Source organism: Falco naumanni, chromosome 10 (genome assembly GCF_017639655.2).
Source record: "Falco naumanni isolate bFalNau1 chromosome 10, bFalNau1.pat, whole genome shotgun sequence".
Taxonomy (NCBI): domain Eukaryota; kingdom Metazoa; phylum Chordata; class Aves; order Falconiformes; family Falconidae; genus Falco; species Falco naumanni.
The window spans coordinates 24,113,877-24,133,617 of record NC_054063.1 but is presented as its reverse complement, the minus strand read 5'-3'; the positions used below and the strand labels follow the sequence as shown (position 1 = coordinate 24,133,617).

The 19,741-nt window shown below is 42.8% G+C and overlaps 2 protein-coding genes and 1 long non-coding RNA gene across 4 annotated transcripts in view; 1 reads left to right on the top strand and 2 right to left on the bottom strand.

Annotated features, from left to right (window-relative positions):
- DIDO1 (death inducer-obliterator 1) overlaps positions 1–4,737 on the bottom strand; it is a 55,785-nt gene extending 51,048 nt beyond the window's left edge. The window contains exon 1 of one of the 2 annotated variants that reach the window (XM_040609127.1): positions 4,717–4,737. The gene's annotated coding sequence lies outside the window, so the exon portion shown is untranslated. Of the gene's footprint in view, positions 1–4,172; positions 4,329–4,716 lie in introns of those variants that run through there. The other variant, XM_040609126.1, reaches the window with a different exon arrangement.
- Positions 4,738–6,946: 2,209 nt separating this feature from the next.
- LOC121094835 lies at positions 6,947–8,945 on the bottom strand. The gene is made up of 2 exons (XR_005829948.1): positions 8,834–8,945; positions 6,947–7,223 (listed from the first exon to the last, which is right to left on the bottom strand). It is a non-coding gene; the product is annotated as an uncharacterized LOC121094835 (long non-coding RNA).
- A 1,310-nt stretch (positions 8,946–10,255) lies between these two features.
- On the top strand, positions 10,256–17,953 carry GID8 (GID complex subunit 8 homolog). The gene is made up of 5 exons (XM_040608820.1): positions 10,256–10,363; positions 11,584–11,713; positions 12,905–13,101; positions 13,615–13,812; positions 14,123–17,953. Exons 2-5 carry the CDS (start codon positions 11,596–11,598, stop codon positions 14,294–14,296), a joined length of 687 nt encoding a protein of 228 aa, XP_040464754.1. The 5' UTR covers positions 10,256–10,363; positions 11,584–11,595; the 3' UTR covers positions 14,297–17,953.
- The last annotated feature ends 1,788 nt before the right edge of the window (positions 17,954–19,741 follow it).

Below are 19,741 nucleotides of genomic sequence, written 5' to 3'. Positions count from 1 at the left end.
AGTTTACCCAAAGACAACAAAATAAAACAGAATTTTTTGGTCAAGTTTACTTCTGCTCTCAGGGTCTGAAGAGAATGAGTAAAAATGAGATATCAAGTAGATTTAAGAAAACTTTCAGAGCAGAATCACACCAGTGTATGTAAATAACTCTGCTTTCTTCTTTTTCCTTTTCATACAGATTAAGAATAAAAGGCTGCAGCTTTCAGTGGTCAAAAACTTACGATTAGCCATCTCTGTACAAGAAACCTTCTAAAGGCCCCAGTACAAGCCAATTTTACAAGGCATACTACTAAGTGTATACAACAGAAATACCAATTACAACCTTTGATTGTTATTGGGTATTACTCAATATACAGTATCTTTATGATTCCTTTTCCATCACCTTGAATAAAAGTATTTTACAAATATATACTACCTATTTGCCTAACGTTCAATTTCTGCTACTGAACTTGACCTCTTCAGCAGCACTGAAAATACATTTTCAGCAACTGCACTGGAAACACTAGGCTTTGGAAAGGTGATTCACACAATCTGGCATTCTTCTGCTGAAGTACCAAAGAAATTAGCTCTTTCTCATGGCTGTTAACTGGACTGAACAGCGGGCTATTCTAGGGCTAAGCCTGAGAACCTTACAGTTTAACTCCTCAACATCCCACAGCTTGTTTATTTTTAAACATACAAGATTACAATTCTACAACTGTCAAATTTCAGCTTGGATACTTACACTGTACTTAAAAACCCCTCTTCTCAAACAATTTTACACAAACCAGTGTACAGGCTTTTTGTCAAGTTGGCATTACAACAGTACATAAACTAGTTACACATCCTATATAATTATATGTAAAAAATGTTAGGTTTACATTATAATAAAACTGTATGTATCCTCTGGCATGTCTAGCTATTGTTGTTGGTCAAACTGTGTATTCAGAAATAGACTCAGAACAACTGCAGGATTGTAACTTCTAACCCTACCTGCAAAGCTGTTGTAAAAAACAAAAAACACACAGCCAAAAAAACCCACCAAAAAAGCAACCACTGTGTTTTTATCCCCCCCTTATTTCATTTTAAAAACTGAGGTTAAATATAACACCTGAAACCAGCTATCATTCTCATTCCATCAAAAAAACTTCATTAAATGAAGTAAAACAAATTAATTTCTCCTTCAGAATCTAGTGAAACACAGTAATTACAGCATACTGATCATGTTATTAAAAATGCAGGAAACACAGTTCAGTTCTCAATTTTGATTAGGGTTTACTGTGAGAACACACATAATGCACATTTAATCTTTGTGTCTCAGCTCCCTAACTGGAAATTTAAAATTCTTCTTAGCCTCAAAGTCTATAAATGTTCTTGAGACTACCACCATTAATAACTGTGGAGTATTCACTTATTTCTATAGAATAGAAGCTGTATTAGATAAAAACTTAACAGTATAACCCTCTAAGTGTTAACTGAAATCTGACTTTCAGTTAACGATCCCTAAAGATTCTTCTGCTGAGATGATGCTTGACAACACACAAAAAAAAGCAACCAGTTCTTGCGTAAACTAGATAAATCTCCTACCATTGTCCCACTACTTGCGGCACTATAAGAGACACTAGGCAGAAAAAGTGCACCACAGAATAAAATTTGTGCAGACAGACACTACCACTTCTGTCAGCTAAACCCCCATCTAATCTTCCTCTTGCTGAGCACAGTCCCTTCTTCCATTTTTATCAGTTAAATTTTATAAACTCTCAACCTAACCCCTATAATGCTTGAACTTCCTCTCTCCACTTAGTATCTATCTGAAGTTTCAGGCTGTACAGAATTAAAATCCCACAGCTGTCAATTACAACTATAAAGACAATCACTGTCTTAAACCAGAAACAAATAACATAATCTACTGCCTTATAGTGAAGCAGGATTAAATAGAACAAACACTGCGTTTTGGTGAGTCCACTAGACACGGAAAAATATTTATTCAATTTTATTTACTATTCTGGACTAATACAATTCTATTAGCATTGCCTCAGGGGTTTCAGGTTTGTTTTTTTTTTTAAGAAAAACTCAAAAAGGCATCTCTTAGTTATATGAAAAGCACCCACTGAAGCACTGTGTGAATTATATGTATTCATATATTAATATTTTAAAATCTATAGGTATTTCAATGTACATACACTTGCAGCAGAGCAAAAACTTCATTTGCATACCAACAGAAATCAACTAAAATATCCCTTAAAAAACCCCACAAACTTTGTAAAAAAAAATATTTAAATGCTAGTCTTGAAATCAACAATTATTCAATTTGCAAATCACTGGAGTCATGTGGTCTCAAAGTAGGCTGAAGGCTAACACTAGCCTTTATTCTTCCCCCAAAGTGCACTGAAAACCTGTATGTGCAATGTTTCTGGAACCACCATGGGAAAAAAAAAATTAAGGCCTAACCGAGCAGCTATTTTGAGCTTACTTCTATATTTGTTCCTATAGAAAGTTCCAAATGTCAAGGAACGGTAACAAGCAGCTGGCATACATAAAAGTGGAGCACAACCTGAAATATCTATTACAGTTAACACAGTACATGCTACACTTGTATAGTAACTACACATCATCATTTTTCATTGACCAGCAATATAATTGCTTAAATAGCTAGCAAATTTTGTTTGTAGAAGTAGCAACAAGACAGTTGAAGCTAACCTAATTCAAATTACCACTTACAAGAAAGGTGTAAAATAGACAAAAAGAAAAGCAAAGTGCGAGCAACTTCTCATAAAATAAACCAAAATATAGTTGAATATCAGCTGTCATTTACTTAAAGGAGGCTGTGATGATTAAGTATTCAAAAGAGCTATTTCTGACAAAAACTCAGATTATCCAGAGGAGGAAAAAAAAATAAAACCAGCGAAATTAAGAATGCTATATAGATCCTTCTGAGTTAAATAAAAGGAATCGGTTTGGTTGGGTTTTTTTTGTCTCCCTGAAGTTCCTAGGAGGGAAACATGAAAGCCCATGTAAAGAAAAACAGCATGTTACACTGTCTTGGATTACTGAATATACAAACAGCAGGGAGAGTGTAACACAGGTACATTCTGTAACAGGTTAAAGAGATTGTAACGTCCTTTCCAAGTTAAAAATAACAAGCTAAACCCATAAGATTTTCTTAACCCACCACTAAAATGCAGCTATCACTTGGAGGTATAAACGGAAAACTGCTTAACTGTATGAAACAAAATTTGGTCACCATCAAGGAACGGCTTTTGCAAGCCAAATGAACAGCTCCAAACTACCATCACCTCCAAGAGACAGTATTTAAGTACATTAGTGCAAGAGACAGGGAATGAATTATTGACAGGAAATTCACTGAATATTTAAAGCCAGCCAACAATTACTACAGCCTAAAAATTCAACCCCTCCTCCGTTTCCCTCAAAGAAAGTCACCAGAAGAGTATAAAGTTCAACTTTCCTTGTTTCATTCACCCGTAAGGAGACCACCTTTACCGCCCAGGGAACATAAGGTCCCCCAAGGCAGGGAAGGGTCGGTCCCCGCTCGGCAGAGGCCCCAGCCCCGCCGTGAGCTGGCGGGGGGTGCTGCAGCCCCCGGCGCTATCCCCGCCCCGGGCTGGGCCGCGGCCAGACCCCTCGGCCCGTACGAGGGCAACGGTGAAACTGCACGAGAAAGGCGGTTAAAGTCGGTCGTGACGTCACGGAGAAGCTTGCCGGCGTCAGCTGGGTAATGACGTCGATCGCCTCAGAGCACAACCGTCCTCTCCTTTTCCCCCCAACATGGAGGAGCCCGCCTTCTAGCCCGCTCCGCCCGGGGGGGGCGTCCTCTCCGCTCCGGCCCAACCACGTTATGTGCTTATGGGGCGGCGGCTTTTAGCTTCCTCCGGGGCCCCCGCACGGAGTCGCCGACCTCCTCTGGAACCGGGCCAGGCCTCCGGCGTGCCCGCGCCCTGCAGCCGCACCGACGGTCCCCTGAAACCAGGCCGCGCCGCGCCCTCCCCCTCCCCGCGCTCCCTCCGCCCGCCCTGACCCGCACCGCCCGCCCGCCTCCATTTTCTAGTCGAGCCCAAAGGCGGCCAGGCCGGAGGAGGCGGCCGCCCCTTTTTCGCGAGCCCTCCGCCGCAGCGGCGGCCCGACTCCCTTTCTCCTCCCGTCCCGGTGTTTCTCCGGCTGCCTCCCTCACTCACCGCGGGGAGGGGGTGTGGGGATCTCGCCGCCGCCGCCGAGGGTCTCAGCCGAGCCGAGCCGCCATTTCCTCCTCGCAACCGCGCCAGAGCGCTGGGCGGGGACGCTCCGCCCCCGCTACCATAGAGACCGACATGGCGGCCAACGGCAGCCTGGAACGCTGCGCTCTGCGCACGGCTCGCGGAGGACTTGGGCGGCCGTTGGCTCCGCCTCCCGGCCGGGCGCGCGGCCACTCACGGCGGCGCGGGAGAGCCCCGGCCCGGCTGCGCCCCCCCCCCCCGCGGGGAGGCCGAGCCGCCCCCTGCCCGCCGCTGCCCCCGGCTCGGACGGAGGCAGGGCCGCCCCCCACCCAGCCGCAGCGGCGCGGCTGCCCGCTGAGGCCCCGTCCTTTCGGCTCTAGGCCGCCGCACGCTGCCATCTTGCGGCCGCTGAAGAAGGGGAGAGGCGGGCCGCCCCAGTCACCTCGGGGCTTCCTCTGCAGACGGGCTCGGTGGGATCGGCCGCGTCTGCTCCCGGTTTTCTTACCGAAATGCGGGGTGATCTTACCTCACAGGAGCTGCAGTTTTATCATTATTCGAGAGGTTGCAAGTGCCAAGGCAAAACCGCACAGCAGCAGTGTTAAATGGGCTTACAGTGACTTCTCTCACAGAAGTGCAGCTTTGTCACAGGATTAACATGGCCGAGGAGCTGCCTGCTGCTTGCAGACCCGACTTATGACATCAGCTGTGCTCCCCACCTGTCCTTATTCCCTAGGGGTTTGGTTTTGGTTTTCTTACTCTACTCCATCTGTTTTAGAAAATCAAATAGCAATTGCTGCAGTAATGCTTTCCTCTGGGCCCAAGCCATGGAGAGGAAGCATTCGCTGAATCAGCTTGTCCACTGCATAGAGGCTTCCCAGTAAGCACCCTTTAAAAACAGTTAGGCTACTAAAAAAACCCAACCAAATCCAGCATCCAAGCTGCTATAAATATTTACAGAGTTAACTGCCATTTAAATGTTTTCTTCCTACTGTCGGTACTTCTGATACTAGCAACCTGAAACACAGGCCTCGCAGCCTCTGAGGGGTCCCAAGGTTTACAGGAGGACCCACTCCTGACCCATCCATCTGAAGAGCCTTTTTGGCAGTTGGAGGTGTGAGATTTGGCTCTTTTATTTTTCCTCGTGGGTTGATAACACTTATTTCAGTTGGATTCCAGACAGGTGCAGTGTTTACTATGATGAATTAAGGAATAAAAACATGAGGAAACATAACATACTTAGCACTAATTCTATAGAATTACAGGATCCTATTAAGCAATTTGATTATAACTTTTAGAAGTCTACATTCTATACACAAGATTTCTGGTGGTAAAAGCTCAGGATAATGTTGGAAAAGCTGCTGTTACTTTTTTACCTAATAGCATAGTCAGCCTTTCTCCACCTGTAAAACCAGGCAGTACTAATACTTACTTAGCACAGGAACACCAAGAGGTAAAAAAACCCCAACAGATCCCTGTGCAAAAGTACAAGACACCATGATTAAAGGCAAGCAGAATTTCAATTTTTGTTCTGCAGCTACAGAGCTACAATAAATTAAAAGTATGTGGAGAGGAAATACCTTATGATTTGGTAGATCAAGCTGCACTGATTTATGCCCTGGGAAAAAGCTAATAACATGTTGTTAACGGACAAATTTAGCATCTAGGAAGTGCTCAAACCCAGGAATTACACACCGAAGGAAAGGGAACATGCAAACCAAGGAACTTGTTGGTGTGCAAGCACCAGTGAAGAGGGGATGACTGCAATAGGGGATACAGCAGTGAAACAGGTTTTAAATTCCTCTTACACACATTTGGCAAGAGGCTTACACCATCTTAAATATAACACTGATTCACTTTGCACACCCAGTGAATACTAGCACATGCCACGTTCAACCCACAACTTTGTGTTAAAGCCCAAGTCAAGACTACCTACCTTTGCTGACTGAACACTTGTGTCACCTTCACTGAAATGGTACCATCAGCACCTCAGTTCTTTCCCTGCCTCATACCCTTCTTAATTCTTTCCCTGTTAAAGCCTAATTTATTTTCATTTGGGAAATTTGCTGCTGGGTTACTGGTCTGAATCCACATTGTCCTGGTTTTTAGTGATCTGTATAATGCAAGTTTTGTTTCAGTTTAGGCCTCATATAAGATGATGATAGTTTCTAACTGGTTTGAACAGAAAACACTGCTTCTAAAACAGTCTAATAAGCACCTTGTCTATCCCTCCTTAAACACCAGAGAAGCTTACGCTGAGCCAGATATAAATCCCTCAGCGCTAAGGCTCCTTAGAACCTTTTTCCACTGCTTTACAAAACCTTTTCTGCTATTAGGCAGTCAGTGCACTGAGATTTTCCTCTGCAGCTGACACATCTTTGTTTATCCCTTGGGCTTCGCTAATTAGTGTTTTTTTAAAATTCAGGCATGTACAAATTGGCCGTACTTACATTTGCAGTGTCTCACACGAGGGCCTTTACATGTGACCCATACAACTACTGTTTGCCATGGGCACCAAGGCATCATCCTCGTATTGCACAGAGATGGTCTCCCCAGACTTGGGATGTCACTTCTGCTCTCTCACCCACCTTTCCCTTCACCAAGATAGTAACCTTTTCCAGTGTTTGAAGATGCAAAGCCCTGAAATGTAATACTCACTTTACGTGCACCCCTTCTCTCAGTTCTTCTTCACTAAACGTTCTGGTGAGCCAACTTCAGCAGCCAGGGAAAAACTAGTTAGCCCATGAAAAGAGTAGGGATAAAAGCAAATGAGCAAGTTTATTCCCTCCATGTCTAGTGTTTTTGCTTTTATTTAACAGATAATTGATCATTTGAAGTCTGAAGAGACTGATTTCTGTTGGTGGTGCTCCAGCTCTACCTTTTTTTTTGGTGGAGAAAGGCCTCTGTCTTCAGAGTTAAGCACATCACTCAAAGTAGATGCATCAGATGTCAAGGTACTGTATCCTCTGTGTCCTTGATTCTCCAAGGCTCTGGATACTTCAATTTTCATAAAGACTAGATGAACTCAGAAAAATACTTTACTGAGGGTTAATCATATTCACATGCAGTCCTGTCCCATCCCCCCCCCCCCCCCCCCCCCCCCGCCTTTTTTGGGGGGGATTTTTGTGACTTCTCCAGGGATAGTGATTTTGGTATGGGACACACTCCACTCAGCTCTAAACACCAGTCATCAAAATACTTCTTGACATTAGGAGGTATCAAATCCTAATATCTGTAAAAATTCCACAAACTGCACTGAATTACAGTTATTAGATGTTTGTTTTCGGCTCAGTTTTGTAGTCTTGCCCAAAAATCCAACTTCCTATGCTATTACTTCCCTCATTACTGTAAGACTCTTGTAGGACTGCAACATACTGAACCCACAGGATAGTTTCCTGAGAGCAAAGTATTTTGTTTCCATGCATTTTAATCCAACTTTGGAGTCACAGTAGTATCCTGCAAGGTTTTCCCTGAGTAATAAACTAAAGGTTTGGTTCCAACTTTGGGGAGAACGTGAGAGTTTTTAACAGAAGTTAGGCTTTAGTGCTAGGAAAAGAACAAATGATGTAAGAAACTTTTGCCCTGAATTGCTGCACAGCTTTGTATCTTCCTACTCCCTTCTTAATTTTGTGACATTTAACCAAGAAAGTCCATCCAAGCTTGGTATTTCCAAATCCTTGAGTATTCCAGGCTATGAAGCACAGGGAACACAAGCATTCCTCTTCACTAAAGAAAGCTGCAGGTACTATACATGGGACGATTAAACATTTATTCAGTGAGCCAGAAGTTAGAGGGGAATACAGAAAGTGATGAGGCAGCTTTCTATCAGAAAAGCTAGTATAAAATATCTCATTTATCACTCAAGATACTGCTCAATCCTCCAAACACGCAGTTTTCATTGCATGTGGAACAGTAATAGGGGAAAAAAAGGGCCCGTATCAAGATAAAGGAATAATAGTTTTATAAGGTTGTTGGGGTTTTTTTAATGTACTTAGGGTTTTATCACACTGGGCTAATACTGCCATGAAAGGTGTCACAACAAGTAGTACTATTTAACTAAATAAAAACAATTCATGCATTAGAAAGTCACTTTCTTTCCAGACTTGTTAAGGAAATACTTAAATAGTAATATTCAAAGCGTGTTTGTTGCAACTCTAGTGGTTATAACACCTCTCCTCTCAAATGAAAGCAGAGTTTCTAAGATACGACGTTACCAGAAACATCAAAAACCCTAGGGAAATCATATGAAAGGAAAAAAAAACACCAAAAACAAAAAGAGAAGAATGCAGCTGGCCACGATATTCTGGACAACACCACTATAAACTTTTTGTTAACATTATAGTCAGAAGAAATGCCAACTCCTAAAAATATTAAAAAAAAATCCAAAACCAACCAAGCCTTTTTCATGACAAGCAAAACCACAACTTGGGAGCTGCTTTTAGCCCATTTTTACTTCTCTTTAGCTTAGGGACAATAAAAGGATAAAGGGAAACTTGTGCTGCAGTTGAGCAAACATACCCAACCTCTGAAAAAACAGGTGTCAGCACCACACAATCAAGCATGCTGCCAAACAGCAGCTCACACATTAGCTTACTTATTCAATATATTAGTTTACTTATTAGAAAACAGCTACACCTATTCTTTACCTGTAAGCAGCAACTGTGAGGTGAGTTACACTCGGTTGCCTCCTCTCTGCTTGGGATCTGTTTCCTTCTCTCAAAAAGACAGGAAACCCCCTCCCAGAGAGGAGTATCTTCCTCCTCTCCCTGTCTTTATGGAATTCTCCTGAGAAACTCCACCTTTTGGGGAGGAGCTGACAAGAACCAGACAGGACATCTAAGCCACAGAGAGATTTACAAGCCTACCGGTTCCAAACTAAAGAGTGTGAACGTTTATGTTTCCCAATGAGTAAAATTCATTGAGATTAGTTTTTATATTAAAACCTGAAGACCCCTCTCCAATCAATAGGAATACTTGCTACACTGTAGCTTTTTGTCATATGGCTAACAACTAATGGCACTTATTACTAAATATTTGAAATTCTTTGTCCAAAATTCTGCATTGTTTATAAGCTTGGAGCTTGCTTTGGGGAAATATGTTAATAAATTATTGATTACATTGTAGATTTGTGCAGTTTTGATGTAAAGACAGTTGTAATGGAAGTGAGCTTTGGAGGTGGCACTTTACTGCATGGTTACAAATACAAGAGTGAAAAATGAGCAATTGTATCCATATTCCCAGTCTAAGTGAAATGACGTTTTCCTGAGGACTATCATTTGTAGCATTTCACACTTAGTGATATGTCTTGAGCCTGCTCTTCATTTAAATATAGAAATTCAGGTGTGTTCTTGGCTTTTCGGCAGAGTGCTTTAATTCACAAACCCTGCTGGCTCTAGCGCAGTGAGTTTATTAACTTTCCTCAGCAGCCAATACAAATATTGGCAGAGATGACAGAGCAGAGCCCTCGGCCGGGTAGGCACACGGCCTGGTGCACCGTGGGCAGCGGGAGCTGCTGTCCCGGGCTGTGACCCACCTCCCTCACCACTGCTCTGGCACATCGGCAGGGCCAGGCAGCCCCAGCCGGAATGGCCAACCCTTGCCAAGCTCGAGGTCTGTGCTGACCCCGCCATGTCCGTGGACCGATCGCTCAGACTCTGCCTCGGCCATCAATGCCAGGCCGGTGCCCCGCTCGCAGGCAGGCCCGCACTGCCACCGGACACGTTATGGAAGCGCGGGGGGGACATGGAGCACACAGCAACTGCGGTAGCTCCCGGGCCCGGCGGCGAGGCAGCATGGCGGAGCCGCGCCGGGCCCTGCGCTGCCGCCCGCCCCGCGGCCGTGAGCCGAAGAGGGGCTGGGGGCTCGGGGCCCCTCAGCCCTGGCCGCCGCAGCGGTCCCGCCGCCTCCAGTGACCCCCACTCCGCCGGCTGGCCCCGCGCCCCGGCCGCCCCCGCCGCACGGCCGCCGTGGGCCCGGCTGCCCGCTGGCGGGGTGCGCCCCCACGGCAGGCCGACACTCTGTCCCGCGCGCCGACTCTATGGTTGTGTTTTCTCGCCCCTCTCCGGGCGCTGATTGGCCGAGAGGGCGGTTCTCGCGAGATCCGCGCGCCAGCGGCCTGGCGGAGGTGGCGGAGGGGCTCGCGTTCGTGCGTTGGAGCCGGCACCGCGGCGCGCTCGGTAAGATGGCGGCGGTGGGTCCGCTCCTTCCCTTAGGGGCCGGGGGCCGGCGGGGGCCTGCCCTTGGCCCGGCGGGTCGGCCTGGCGCTGTCCGCTGCGGGTGGTGGGGACGCGCTGGGCCTGTGGTGAGCTGGGCCGAGCGCTTCGGTGGCCCGGGCCCCGCGGAGGGCCAGGTCGGGGGCAGCGGCTCGGCGGGCCGGTGACGGGCGGCGGTTGCGGGGCGGGGGGAGTCCCCCCGCGGGCGGGCGCCGTGCGGAGCTCGGGGCGGCGCGGCCCGTTGCGGCGGGAGCCCGGTTCCCCCGCCGCGTGGTTGGGAGCGGCATGAAAGCGGGGCTGGGGCCCGATCGGTCCTGGTGGCGGCCCCGGGCGGCTCCTGGCTCTGGCTGTCCGACTTCCCGGGGCGCGGTGTGGCCTTGGTGGTAGTTCAGGGAAGGGAAAACCTGTTGGAAGTGGACTGGCGGTGGGAAGGCGCTGCCGCTCCTGCCTGGCTGAGAGGGGTGGCGGTGCCTGTTGCTGTTGTTGTTGCCGCCTCTTCTCCCCCTTTCGCTGCCGCTGTGGTCGTGACTTGAAGGTAGAAATGAATGAATGCCGGCTTTAGCAAAGCGATTTGCTTGGCAATCTGAAAAAAAAATCTGCCGTCAAGAAAAATGCTAGGAGCTACTATTTTAGTAACGTTGACAGGAGTACTTTTGGGGATAGTGAAGCTAATGGTGTCAGTCTTTTAGTTGTGCACTGGATAACATATGTATCATTACAGTTTTGTAGCTGTACAATATATGGAGCCGTCCTGTCTAAGTTGTGGTGAAAACTTTAAAGCCAATATTGTTTACGTAGGCTTTGCTTTAAACATTTGTTACAAGTTTTCTGGCTGTCAATCTCTTGATTCACTTGTCTCACGCTGTGATGCTGTGTGTTCTGTGGAAATCCCAAACAAAATTTTTTTGGAGTGAGTTTAATAGTAAGTACAAGAAGACAGTATTTGAATTTTTTATTCTGATAACTGATGAAAGCAGCTTTAGAGACTGGCTAGTAAATGTGAAACGGTGCAGTAACAGGGAGGAGAAAAATGCAGAATTGTGGTTTGAGATAAAAGGGTCTCTTTCAGATTATTAATTTAAAAGATCTCATTAAAAAAAGATGTAAAGGTGGTAGTAACACAGTGCTTACATACATTACACTTCTTGAATCATGTTAAATGAGTTGCTTTTCTTTTCTTGTAGTAAGAATTCAGGATGAGTTATGCAGAAAAACCTGATGAAATCACGAAAGATGAATGGATGGAAAAACTTAATAACTTGCATATCCAGAGAGCAGACATGAACCGCCTTATCATGAACTACCTTGTTACAGGTAAAAATGAGTGGTAGCGTTAGGAGGCTTTTAAGTGCACGCCACTTATGTTATCAAGACAGACATTTTTGGCTAGAACCTGCTACTTGATGGAATGAAATCAAGGGCTTTGAGGACTTAGTGATTGCTGTTGGCTTTTCTTAGCAACATACAGCTGCTCTTGTGTTCCTTCTCCTAAGTGGAAACTGACTAAGAATCAGACACAGAGCAGTTACCATGCAATAGAAGTGACATTTATTAACCTTAACTCTTCTGTTAAAGGATGTAGAAAGTGTTTTCTGGAGCGCTGTGAACAAACATGACCCGTTTCTGTATGATGATGTGCCTTTTTATGCCGTTAAAACAGAGTTCAAGATATGTTGCAGTTGTTAAATAGCACTCTGAAAGCTGCACAAAACAACTATCAGAAGCAAGTTTTAACTGGCTAGAAGAATAAACTCTAAAAAGGCACTGTTGTCAAAATAGTTTGAGACCAAAAATACTAAACCCTTCAGCATATAGCCTGACTATATACTTAGAACAATCAAAAACCTTTAGAAATTGACCCTAGCAATTATGATGCATACCATCACAGTAAGCTATACTAGGGTGGAGGCGTTTGTATCCAATCTACACCCCTGTTTACATTGCTGTGTAGGTGAGGCCTCTGGGATGAAGGAAGAGCATCTTAGTGGATGGCATAAATGATTTTTGTGTATATGAAAGCATGACTTGGGATTTAAAATAGCTGTTACGACTTTAAAAAAATATGTTGGTATGAGAAAGCAAATTTCATTCTGTTTCTTCTCAGTAAAAGTGGTAGGTCTGTGTAAAAAGACTTGGGGGCTGTGGGGCAAAGCAAAACCACCCAACTTTTGAAAACAGGATTTTGAAAATTACATTTCAGAGTAAGTACAGCGCTCTATTTAATAAAGTATAAAACAAGCTTTCAGGTTAAGAGGTATCAGACTACAAGTTGCATGCATCCTTAGCAAATGAGGGCATGTAAGTTAAGACTGAATTCAGCATGCACTGTTCGACGCCTGTTGGATAATTGGCTATTTAAATAGAGAAGAATTTTTCAGAGGTTCAGACTTAAATCTTTAAACTTGCAAAATGCACAAGCAATACTAAAATATTTTCATTTAAGCTGATTTTTTTAAAAAAGTGTTTCATGAAATGTATTTTATAGGTAAAATGTTTCTGTTTCAGAGGGCTTTAAAGAAGCAGCGGAGAAATTTCGAATGGAGTCTGGGATTGAACCCAGTGTTGATTTAGAAACTCTCGATGAAAGAATAAAAATTCGAGAAATGATACTGAAAGGACAGATTCAAGAAGCCATTGCATTAATAAACAGCCTCCATCCAGAATTGCTAGATACTAACAGATACCTTTACTTTCATTTGCAGGTAAGGACAGGTGGCAAACCTTATCTTTGTTTCAGAGGTTGCTGAGAGACTGGAAAAAGTATTGCAGATGTTATGAGTATGTTGAGAAGTTTGTGGCGAAGCATGATGCAATTTCATGTGTTTGTTCTTTGTATCGTTTTGTAGCAGCAGGAAACTTTGTGGTGTAGTGCAGGAACTGTCATACGTATACAGTTACTAATGTGAGAACTTATATAACAGCATCAGTGGTCTGTGACTTACCGACTTCCAGTTACTGTTAGTCTGTATTTCTAGTAGTTCCTTTAGTAACACATCTTTTCAAAACTCAAAAGCGTCAGGTTACCTTTTCCAGTAGGTTTTGTAGCCAGGTCTGCCACTTCTTGTCTTACAGACTGAGGAGAATTGACCTCAAACTGTCAAATTATGGATTAGTATTTGTCTCAAATTACACACTAATGTCTGAAGATTGCAGTCTTGAAATACTGAAGATTTGTTAATTTGTTTAGCTAATATTCCCGTGTTTTTTGTATGTAGCAGCAGCATTTGATTGAACTGATTCGGCAGCGTGAGACAGAAGCAGCTCTGGAATTTGCTCAGACCCAATTAGCAGAACAAGGCGAGGAGAGCAGGGAATGCCTGACAGAAATGGAGCGTACACTGGCTTTGCTTGCCTTTGATAATCCCGAAGAATCACCATTTGGAGACTTGCTTAACATGATGCAGCGACAGAAGGTAGTCCTTTCTCAAGAGGAAATTGATGTCTTTTATTCATATGTGGTGAAAATAACATCGAAATATTTTTGAAATGTTCAGAAAAAATGTTTAAAGAGGTGTGCAAAAGAACGGAAGTATTTCTTAAGCAAGATTTAAAAAACTGGAGTTAATGTATTCAAGTATTTGGCTGTCTTCCTTGTCTCCAGGCTCATAGTCTGTGGAGCTTTGTCCTGACCATGTTCTGAGGAATTAGCACACTAGGTGTGATCTTTCCAGTGTCGGTGTGACATTAGTAGTGTTAATCATATAACAACTATTTCTTTTCCAGGTTTGGAGTGAGGTTAATCAAGCGGTTCTAGACTATGAAAATCGTGAATCAACACCCAAGTTGGCAAAATTACTGAAACTACTACTGTGGGCTCAGAATGAGCTGGACCAGAAGAAAGTGAAATATCCCAAAATGACAGACCTCAGCAAGGGGACGATTGAAGAACCCAAGTAAATCGTGTGCAGATGGACATCAAACAATCTTAGTACTGCACAGTATACATTTATATCAGTCTGTGACTGAAATATTTTTACTACAATACAGCACTCAATTCAGATTTTTCAATGAACATCTAATTTGAAGGGAGAAAAGTCCCTTTTAAATGCTGCAAAAACTGCATTGAAAGGCGCTGTATCTCTTTGAAAGTCTGACTTAGGCTATGCACTATGATACATTTTTAAAAAACAATTAAACAAGACAGGAAAAATAGCATTTTTAAAAGTACAGAACTCAAGCTTTCTAATTGGCTACTGATGCCTAGTTTAGTGGCCAGTGCGTTAATACGGAGTTATATTGGCAACTATTCAGTTAAGTTTAACTGTCTCCTGTTTGAAATGTGTATATAGAACAGTGAATATTTTCTACCTTTAAGTTATAGCCAGATATACATTCCCCTTAAAAGTAACTGGTCAAGTTTTCATCTATAAACTTTGCAGTAAGGTCAACCTTTTGCTTAGGAAATAGTGTACAAACTTGTAAATCATAATTTAAGGACTTTTTTTTTTTTTTTTCCTTGTTTCTGACTTTTTGGTGCTTTATATGGTGAGAGCTATGTTCATAATGGATCAGTGACCCAATTTTCAGGAGGAGTGTTGTTGGAAGTAAGTTTTTTCTTAATTTTCATGAATGACCAAAATGGCCCCAAGGCATTTGAGGGTTTTTAACAGGGGCCTTTCCCCTATATTAAATTTGCAGCTGTAGACACTGCAGTGATTCTAGCAGGCTACTAAAGCTTTGAAGGCCGCTAGATATTTGTAAGCTGAAAGACATGCTTGTGTTAGGAAATTAAGTGGAGGGGAGAGATACTCGTTGAAGCCTCTGGTGTATCATCTTGTGCAGGATATGCCTTTATGCTTGCTGAATAAGAATCGTTTTAGAGCTGCTTGGGCTGTTTTAATGCCTTTTGCTGAGCAGAGCAGGGCTGTCTAAAAACAGATTATTTCCATTTTCTCAATTCTTCCATACCTTTCTGAAGAGATGCAGTTCATCTTCACCTGTATTTGTTTACTGACTGTCCTCACTCCAGTTAGGATTATAGTTTTAATGTTTTACACGTGAAGTCCAGACTTTAAGTCAACAAATTGTAATCTTCTGGGTATGGGATGTTTTGGTCGACTCAGTTTTGCAGCACTGGACGTTGGTGTATATCCAGTGGTAGTAAGCACTAATCTTGCCAAACCAATCTCTAGATTTTTAGGTCTGTATATCCAGTTATTGCAGATTTGCTGAACAAAGACCAAGCTGATGGGTGAAATAGCTTAACATCATGAAACACTGGCAGTTGTCACACCAGTCCCATACTGTACATAATCTAGTCTTGTATGGTAGATATTACCCTGTAGAATGAAACTTAGTTTTCACTTAATTTTACTGGAATACTTACGCATTAAACTGTATAAAGCTTTGCAGATACACCTGACTTATGGAAACTAACAAAACCTGTTACTGATTGCATTACTGTGAACACTGTTTACTTGTGTAGCTATTTTTTGTGGGGGGAAGCCATTGTTTGTTAAGCAGCTATTAGAGACGCAGAGCACCAAGATTAAGCTAGATGATGGATGTGACAAAATTATTTGTTCCCATTTATTACTGATTGTTCTGTTCTCCACTTTGAGGCATTTGTGGTATGGAGGTCTTAAAGTTTGTACATAACAAACGAGCTGTCAGTAGCCCCCCAACTACTACAGCAGTCTGGCTTTCCTTCACCCAGGCTGGTTATTCTAACACCACATTTTTAACAGTTGCGGGTGTTTGGTTTGGTTATTTTTTTTTTAATTCTTTTTTTTTTTTTTTCCCTCTTCTTTTTCCAGTCGGTTGATGTCTGAAAACCATGTATAACTTTCAGTTTGTGAGAAACTGTATGGTTAATGTAACTTTGTTTAATAACAAACTGCAGAAACAAAACTGGAATAGCTCTAGTTTCTTCATATATGAACTGATCAGCTTTTCCTCTGTTCTGACACTTCCGTTGTTAAATCTCATCTAAAGCTTCTCCCAGATGAAATGGAAAGTGGTGTGGTTTTGTGGCATAACTAGCATTTTTCTCCATGAGAAATGCAGTATTAAGTCCTGGTTGAGAAGTTCACTGTACTTCTAGAACGCTACATTAATTTCATATAGTATCTGGGCAGAGATTGAGCATAGATTACTTGAATTGTCACTAGCTTGTTTTGGTTTTTTTTTTTCCCATTAAAAAATAAACATGTTTTTTAAGGGGTTTAATATAAAGTTAGTATAGAACTATCTCACTTTGTTTTTATGAACATGCCACATTGATAAGCAGCTTTAATCTGTAAAGTTTTTGGTAACTGCAAGAAAATATTCGAAAGCTATGCATTTTAGAGAAAGCATAAAGGTAGTGATATTGGTACTTCTAAGGATCTTTATATTAGTGTATATAAAATAGTTTGCATATACAAATATAATATATAATCTGTTTGAAATATTCTTGAATGGTAGGGGCTGTGAAACATAATTTATGGAAATATTGTACACAGTAAACAGATGTCTCAGTACACGAATGAACTTTTGTCATATGCATGAGAAGTGTCTTATTTGGTGACTACTAATTAATGGGATTTTGTTAACCCATTTTTGTTAGATAACCACTTTAACAAATATTATTAAATGCCACTTTGATCAGTTTGCTTTAGTGTAAAAATACATATTTTGTTCCACTTAATCTAGAACAATATGAAAATAACTTTTGTAAGAAGATTTGTTCCAAACTCAGCGGTGGCAAACAAATCTGGTAATTAAACGTGGTACACTACACTCATTCCTCCCCCAGCCTTCCCTTTGTTGAAAGCAAATAAGGTCTTTTTCATCAATGCTATGGACATGGAAGAACTTGGGTTGTAAAATACCCTGTCTTACATGCCTTTGCAGAAAGGCTGTATATCAAGTGTGTTTTGATTAGGCTACAGCTCTCTCCTCTTTTCCAAAACCTGTCACCTCCCTAGTAATGTGTCATCTTCGCTATTACCACGTCTCTGTTCTGCCTGTCAAATCCAAGCTAAATTGCGGTGGCTCCTGTTGTGCCATGGAGTCATTTGTTGAAGGGTAGGGGATAACAGGTTTCCATGAAGACGAAGTGCCGGTGGTACTTTCTGAGAAATCCTTACTGAACTCTTTAATTCGATACAGCTGGAAAAACAGGCTGCTGCACAGAAACGAACAGCAGAATTTTAAGTAAAGCATTTCCTCTCAAGACTTCTGAAGAGGCAAACATATGTGCTTGAAACCAGGTGAAGTACCTCTCTCTCTTTAGGATGATTTCATTGAAACACTTTCAGCTCCTTCCACCCACATTAAAAGAAAAATTGCAATGAATGTGGAGAGCACTTATGTAGCATTTAAGATGTATGAAATTACCTGGAAAGAATGTTGTCTCCTTTCCACTCCTTGTATATATAGGGGAAGCCATTACATTATTCTAGGATGATTTTTATTGTTTTTAATTTGTAAAATTTATGCTTTGTATGCTTGAGTATAAGCTTAAAAGCATTGCTAAAAACCATCCTTGAGTCGTAGATGACTGTTGCTTGACTTCAAAACACTTTCTGTCCGAGTTTGTTACAAAGCTTATTAAATTGAGTTGGAGCGTGATCCCTGTGTGTCTTATCTTCACGGGTGATGGGACTTTCTGCGGGCAAGAGCACCAGGAAGCATCCTTGAGATACTTCCCTCAATAGAAAAGGGTATAGAGTAATATTTTGTCCTAAATCTGCCTTTAGGCTACAACAGGTTGAAACAGGTTCTGACCTGCACTGCAGATCTCTCTTCCATCCTGAAGCAATGTCACCGCTCAGTGTTTTTTGGTGCTATGATGTTCTTAACGAAAGGGGATGAGTAGGGTTTGTGAGCAAGTGTCCCCAGCCCTGCTTGTCAGCCGGTTTGCTTTACGGGCTCAGCTGTGCAGACCCAAATCTTAGCAACCTCAAAGCAACCAACCAAAGCACCCTCAAAAGGATTTGTACTTACCAATGGGCACACTGAGGTGCTAGAAACTCTCAGTTCCTTTCCTCCCTCCTCCTGCCTTCGTATGATTATATGAACGATGATGTTGGCCAAACTGTCAGTGGGCTGCACGTTGATGCATTCAGGCACCTCAGAACCAGGAAGCCCCATGCGCTCTCTGATGTTAAATGGGGATTCCAACAATGTTCTGCTGTCTTGAACCCACCTGCGTGAATATCTGCGTGGGGGTTGCTCTTCGTTGAAAAGCAATCTCAACTTGCCAGCTTCCTTGATGGCGTGCTTATTTTTCAGCACGTTGTTTGCAGCAGTTTTGCAAAGCCGTGTTACTCAGCACTGGAAACCACGTGCGTGTTCTTCCGACTGAGGGCTGGACAAGCTGCGTGGAACCTGCGTGTTGGTTGGCAGGGAGCTCTCAAGCTGCAGTTGGGCCGTCCTTCCAGGAGACAACGAGCGTCCTTTATGGAACATGCGAGCCTATTTCCCCTTTCACACACCTTCAGGATTTGGCCTTGATCTGTGCTTAACTTCATAAAGTCTTGAAATAATACAACCGTGGTGTGGATAAACTTCAGTGATAGTAAATGCTGGCTCAAATCCTAACCCAATAATCTTTTGTTTGGTTTAATCTTTTGACAGGTTAAGCTGAACAAAGGAAAAACTAGAGGAGATTGTGTTCTTGCATAAGATTATTTTCTTTAGTCAGCACCTGTCTTCTGAGCTGATTCCATTTGCCATTTAATCAGCTCGGTGGGAGGTTTGCTTCCAGAAAATTATGCAGCAGTAAAGGAATGATGTGGTTTTACTTTTTAAACTTAGTTATGTACATGTGATGGCTGTTACACTCAAACACCTTTTTTTTTTTTTTTTTTTTTTTGACTGCAGCTATTTTTGACAGTGAAACTAGCTTCTTAAGTGAGAAGCAAATTAGTCATAGAAGCTATTAATTGAAGAGGTGATATTGAGCAGTGCAAGGAGAGGAACCAAAGAGTGCAACAAATAAAGAAAACTTTGTGCGATGTGCTCGATTTCCAAATTGAATCAGAATTTTAGTAAGTTGGTAGCCACTGTTGGAGGTGCTTGTATGCCACAGCAGCGAAGCTCGTACCCAGGTTTGGGTTAGTAAGTTTTGTGTATCTGTGATTCGTGTACCATGTTCTTTTCTGAGCTTACTACATTCATTTCACCTCTGTAGTTACATCAGCACTCATCTCCCCTCCTGCCTCGAATTAACATAACTCCAAACATACGCTATTTAAAAACCCCAAACGTATTGGACGATGGTTTTGATTTTTGGCTGCACTTCACCATGACTTGGCTCCCTCTTCTGGAAACGGGCACAGTAGCAGAGTGAGTAAAAATACTGCAGTTTCCCGTTTCCTGCCCAAATAAAGGGAGGAAAGCCTACAACTGGGTGAA

Coding starts and splice junctions, on each gene's coding strand:
- GID8 (XM_040608820.1), top strand. CDS start 11,596: ATGAGTTATGCAGAAAAACCTGATGAAATCACGAAAGATGAATGGATG. Junction 11,714..12,904: donor CATGAACTACCTTGTTACAG/GTAAAAATGAGT, acceptor TTTCTGTTTCAG/AGGGCTTTAAAGAAGCAGCG. Junction 13,813..14,122: donor ACATGATGCAGCGACAGAAG/GTAGTCCTTTCT, acceptor TTTCTTTTCCAG/GTTTGGAGTGAGGTTAATCA.